Raw genomic sequence first — 5,345 nt, 5'->3', positions numbered from 1 at the left:
TGCATTATTCTTTATAATATCGATGAGTCCTAAGAAAGTGAGCGGTAAGGATGGTAGTTAGAAGTTAGGAGAAGAAATGCATGATGACAAAGAATACAAATTGGAAAAAAGCAATCAAAAAAAAAAAATAAAAAAGTAAAAAAAAAAAAAAACATAGGCTAAGCTAATTCTAAGTTTTTGTAAGTTACGTAGTGTACATGTTATGTACGCTACGGAATTAGCTGCCATTAACCGATACGCTATCAAAGGTAAGAACTCATAATTAAAACCACATTTTATTTTATATCACAGGAATCCTTATATACTATAATTTTTTGTTTGTTTGTATGCCTCTAGAGCAATTAAAAACATGTTTTTTCCATTGTTATTAGCACTAATAAGGGAGTTTTTTAGAGGGCCGGAATGGATTCTATATTGTTTTCCTGTTATTTCATATGGGAAAAAATGATTTGCGATACGAACACCTAGAGTTACGAGCTCCGCCGTGGAACGGATTATGCTCATATCTCAAAGTTCCACTGTATTTCGGATTCATATGTCTCTTAGTTACTCACCAGCAGACAGGAAATCAGAAACTTGGAGCGATACACTTTCACATAAACTGATTTATTATTATATGATGTGCCAGTTGCTGTACATGAAATCGTAATCTAACAAATAAATCCGAAAAAGTACAGAAGCACACGTTTATGGTAAATGTATAAAAGACAGATACAAATAGATAATACTTGAAATACACACTTCTAGATTGCCGTTTCATTGAGCAACAAACGTTTTTCGACATTCAGCAGAGCGGCGTCTCTCCGGCCTTGTCTCGTGTCTGTGCTTTTGTAGTGATTGTCCAGACCCGACACGCTCGTTACTGTTGTTGGCAGAGTTTTGAGGTCTCGGTGTCCTGTGATTATTAGCACACGGCTTACTGTCTACAACAATAGGCAACAAAAACACTGATAAAGTGGCTTCAGTTATGTCAGGCGTTCTCCAGTTGGATTACAATAATACGATAATTTAATGAACTACAGTCGACACTAACGGCACAGAAACTGATGCAGCCTGTTGTGGTGAGAGCAGAGAGTGTGTAGAAATAAAAAAAGGATTTTTTTTTTTTTTTTTTTTTTTGGAAACGTAAATCAACTTTTTGACATAAGCAATGAGACCATGCTTAGTTTCACTCTTTGTATGTAGAGGTTCACAAATGTCACCTGGATCCAGTTTAATCCAAGCTTTTAACCACACACTCTGTCTACATTTATGACCTAGAACTACTAGACTACTACTACTACTACTACTAGTAGTACTAGTAGAACTTCTCTATAAACTGTTTCACTCACTCTAACCAAGCAATTATTATTTTTTGCCTTCTGATGGTTCATTGCTACTTCCTTGGACCACCCAGGCTACACTCCTACCACAACTGTTACCACTATGTCAGTTCTGTATGTGACCTCTTTGTGGTCGACCCGAACAGAGGAACCAAAACCTGAAGAACAAACCCTTCTCATATATAAACTTACTTATGGAAGGCAGTAAACACCTGGAATCTATGACAATTACACCTGGGAATGGAGGACGGATAGATATTCGAATAAACTATATCTTAATCTATTGTGAAAATTCATTAAAATAAATGATTTTTCTAAAAAGATTCAAACACATCTGTTGTATTGTCCCAAGCCTGTTGCAGTTCTACTTTTGACCAGAAAACGTTTGCAGTGATCCACCATCTCATCAAAAGGTTCACGAGAAGACACTTGCTAACATATCGTTTTCCTAAAACAACAAAATTCAGTTACCAAACGAGAAATGTAGCCATTGGTCCAAAATAAGAAAACATTCGTTTCAAAGATTTACAACCTCATAAAAAAAAAATGAACAGGCTTGGGCTCAGCTGGAATCCAGCCGTGGTCAGAAATCAAAACTACTGACAGAAGCACATGTTGGTTATATTTTAGCTTATACTACGTAATACTGATATTGCTATTGAGTTCAAATTTGAGCAATTAGTCTCACGATGAAAACATATGAAGACGTGGTTTCGCCCCCACGCATTAGATGTCGTTTCCTGTACAACACAAACCTCGTACCTATTCAAGTGAAATGAAGGCTTTCATTCTAATATAGATGAAATATATTGGTCACCTGCCCCGCCTCCGCCCCTTCCCCCTCTCTAAGGATGGCCTAAATGACTTGAGGAATTCATATGTGATTTCATGTGCTCAAGATGTGACAACCATCACAGTTACTGGCTTTTTCTTACTGAAAGTCACATGTAAACGACACTTTTCCATTTTCCATAAACTCATTACAAAGCAGTAGCAGCACCAGCCGAGGACTGGATTCGCTCACTTCGTGCTGTTAGGTCGTGACATGACAGTGTATTTTTTTTTTCCTTCTTTATCACAACTGATATGTCATCGGAGTGAGCATACATGTTGTCACAAACACTGAACACTTCATTGATATGTCTTGGTGATGAATCGGAGACGTTTTAATTGCTTGTTGTACATGTGTTGTAGGTGGAATTACGCTGCAGGACTCGGATTGTAACCCACTTGAAAAAAGGTAAGAACACTGTGCCCAAATCAAAAGAAATTAGTGTTGGGATTTTATATCAACCATTTCCTAGATCAGGCATGGGCAAACTAAGGCCCGGGGGCCGGAATGTGGCCCATTCAGCTTTTTAATCCGGCCCGCCAAACTTTTCCAAATGATGTTTATATTATCATTATACTTGCCCTTTCCCTGCAATACCCACATTTCCCCAGTAGATGGAGTAGAAAATGATAAAAGCATTTTAGCCTTTATCGTGACTTCACACGAACGCTCCATCTATCTGCTCCTGACCCGGCACCCCCCTGTTAAATTTTAGGACAATTGTAGCCCGCGAGTTAAAAAGTTTGCCCACGCCTGTCCTAAACCCAACATTTCTTTTTTTTTTTTTTTTTAAAAAAAAAAACATTCTTCACTCCTAACCCTTTTTTAAAAACACATTTTTACGAGTGAACAATATATGAGCAAAAGTAATGTCAACCATAAAACAACAGACTTGGTCACTTTAAATATAAAAGCATTTTAAATGAACTATTAAACTATTTAGATCAGGCATGGGCAAACTAAGGCCCGGGGGCTGGATGCGGCCCGTTCAGCTTTACAGCTTTACATGTCATTTATCTTAGTTCACGTGAGCGCTCCATCTATCTGCTCCTGACCCGGCCCCCCTGTTCCATTTTAGGTTCAACTGTAGCCCGCGAGTCAAAAAAGTTTGCCCACGCCTGATTTAGATAATGTTACAGTGATGTTTAGGTTTCCCCATCCTGTATTCACACACTATTATCTCACTGTAGTTTCTCTTTGCCTACCTTCTACAAACGATTCAACCTTTTTTTTTTTTTTTTTTTACACAGTAACACAATCTAAAAGGCAGCTTCACACCAGAGGTGTGCAAAAAAAAAAAAAAACCAACATTCTACTTTTGAGTGTTTGATCAGGGTAAAAATACTACTTGTTTTCAGTTCCTTAATATTTAGAAGTTCACAGTGACTTGAGCAGTGGGATCAGTAAGAGCAGAATGGCAAAATCCAGCCCTTTGGTATTCATAAACCAAACAAAAAAATTGGATCGAAGGCAACACAAACGTCTACTGCTTCCTACTACTGTTTCTATAAATCCCTCGAAACTGATAGCAGTATCCAGGTTAAAGCAATATATTGAGCGAAGACGACACAGTCTACATTCACATCATCACTCAGATTGCTCTTGTTAGGTCCTTTTTTTTTTGTTTTTGTTTTGTTGTTTTCGAACTGTTAAAACCCCCAGTCAGTGATGTGAAGTTAAACAGAGAGAGGAAGAGTTAGTATTTCCAGTCATTAGTCCGGCTTTCTGTTGAATTTCTTTTTTTCTCTTCTTCCGAGGCTGCGTTGTGTTAGAAGCTCACCAAAGCGTAGACCATACTTCGCCAGCAAATAAAACAATGGGGGGAAGGAAAAAAAAGGAAATAAATAGACACGATCTTAGCATCCAGCATAAACAATCGAATGTCACATTTATGACTCCTCATGTGACATTCTTCCTTCAGATGTGTGGTATAAAAAACTTCATTCTTCTTCTACTGTTTAATTCTTTTTGGGGGTTTCAAGGAAGTTGGGAAAAAAATCTCAAGATGGAATTGTGAATCGGGAGCGATAGCATAGCTATGGACTAACAGTTTCACCTGAGCGACACTTTTGGCTGGGTGTCCTTTGAAATGAAGCTCTGGTCGTGTTTTCAGGGAGAGAGGGTTGGAATTTTTGTGGAGAGAACTCACAATAATGTAAGTGTGGGCCAGCAGGGGGCAAGAGAGGGGCATTTGAGCTTTAGCACAGTACAGTGGGAATCCAAAAGCACAACTGGCGGAGCTAGCTGTGCACTCTGTGTATGGGTCAATAAACTCAACTCATAAATTAGGATTTAAAATAAATATATCCTCCAAAATATCCCATACAGCCGGGGGGAAACGGAGGAATATATATATACAGTCAATGTTATACTGAGTATAAATTTACAACACAAAGTAAAGCAGAATAATGCCCTTAAGCGCAGCCTTAAACCAAACATTTGCTAATGCTATTTTGTAAATGTGTTTTCAGTAAGGCTAGATCCGCGGTCGCATTATTAGGAAGCATTCATTCTTACGAACTGGGCCTTCAAATTTACCTGCGCAGAAGGTGAAGTAATACGTAAAAGTACTAAATAACTGTCCATGTACTCACCTGTAGAGATAATAAAAGAAGGAGATCAGGTAGAAGCCCAGCTTACACCAGGACTCCTTCTGACAGTAGTTGAGAATGTCAGCGTTCATCACGCTGACAGGATCGTACATGACCTCTGACCCGTCGCGTGGTCTGTGAAAAAACCTAAAAAGGCAAAAAACGTTTCGGAAGCCGTTAACCCAGCGGTCGTGTACAGTAGCATTTCGAGCCGCCATTAACGGAGCCGTACCTCCACAGGTGATAGAAGAGCAGTGGGATATTCAGACCGAGGGTGACCCACTCTCCAGCACACATGAACATCAGGCAGAATAATCCGTGGATGGAATATTCTGGAACGACCAACTAACACAAACAGAGAGGACAAGTGTGGTCATAGCATTGCATTATTACCTGGGTTACACTAACTCAGAGTGTTATTCAATAATTAGACCTGTCAGAGTTAGAATAGAATATTACAGTCATCAAATAACGCTGGTTGCTGGTCTAACCCTGGTTCTATGACTAAGTGGAAGACTAGCACTAGCGGAAATGCCTTTGCATCTGCGCGTTATCGAGAATCGCATAAAAAAAAACGTTGTCACCTCGTGATGTAGGGAA

General features: G+C 39.0%; 2 protein-coding genes across 2 annotated transcripts in view; one reads left to right on the top strand and one right to left on the bottom strand.

Annotated features, from left to right (window-relative positions):
* The window catches only part of tm7sf2 (transmembrane 7 superfamily member 2), a 10,592-nt gene extending 8,037 nt beyond the window's left edge, over positions 1-2,555 (top strand). Inside the window, exon 12 of the mRNA XM_008332344.3 lies at positions 2,517-2,555. The gene's annotated coding sequence lies outside the window, so the exon portion shown is untranslated. The remainder of the gene's footprint in view (positions 1-2,516) is intronic.
* Positions 2,556-3,725: 1,170 nt separating this feature from the next.
* The window catches only part of cnih2 (cornichon family AMPA receptor auxiliary protein 2), a 10,234-nt gene continuing 8,614 nt past the window's right edge, over positions 3,726-5,345 (bottom strand). The window contains exons 4-6 of the mRNA XM_008332346.3: positions 4,978-5,090; positions 4,749-4,892; positions 3,726-3,950 (exon numbers count right to left, since the gene is read on the bottom strand). Coding sequence (XP_008330568.1) covers positions 3,923-3,950; positions 4,749-4,892; positions 4,978-5,090 — 285 coding nt within the window. The 3' untranslated portion in view covers positions 3,726-3,922. The remainder of the gene's footprint in view (positions 3,951-4,748; positions 4,893-4,977; positions 5,091-5,345) is intronic.

This window comes from Cynoglossus semilaevis, chromosome 19 (assembly GCF_000523025.1).
Source record: "Cynoglossus semilaevis isolate Cse_v1.0 chromosome 19, Cse_v1.0, whole genome shotgun sequence".
Classification (NCBI taxonomy): domain Eukaryota; kingdom Metazoa; phylum Chordata; class Actinopteri; order Pleuronectiformes; family Cynoglossidae; genus Cynoglossus; species Cynoglossus semilaevis.
The sequence above is the reverse complement of the archived record's forward strand: the minus strand, read 5'-3'. Positions and strand labels throughout refer to the sequence as shown.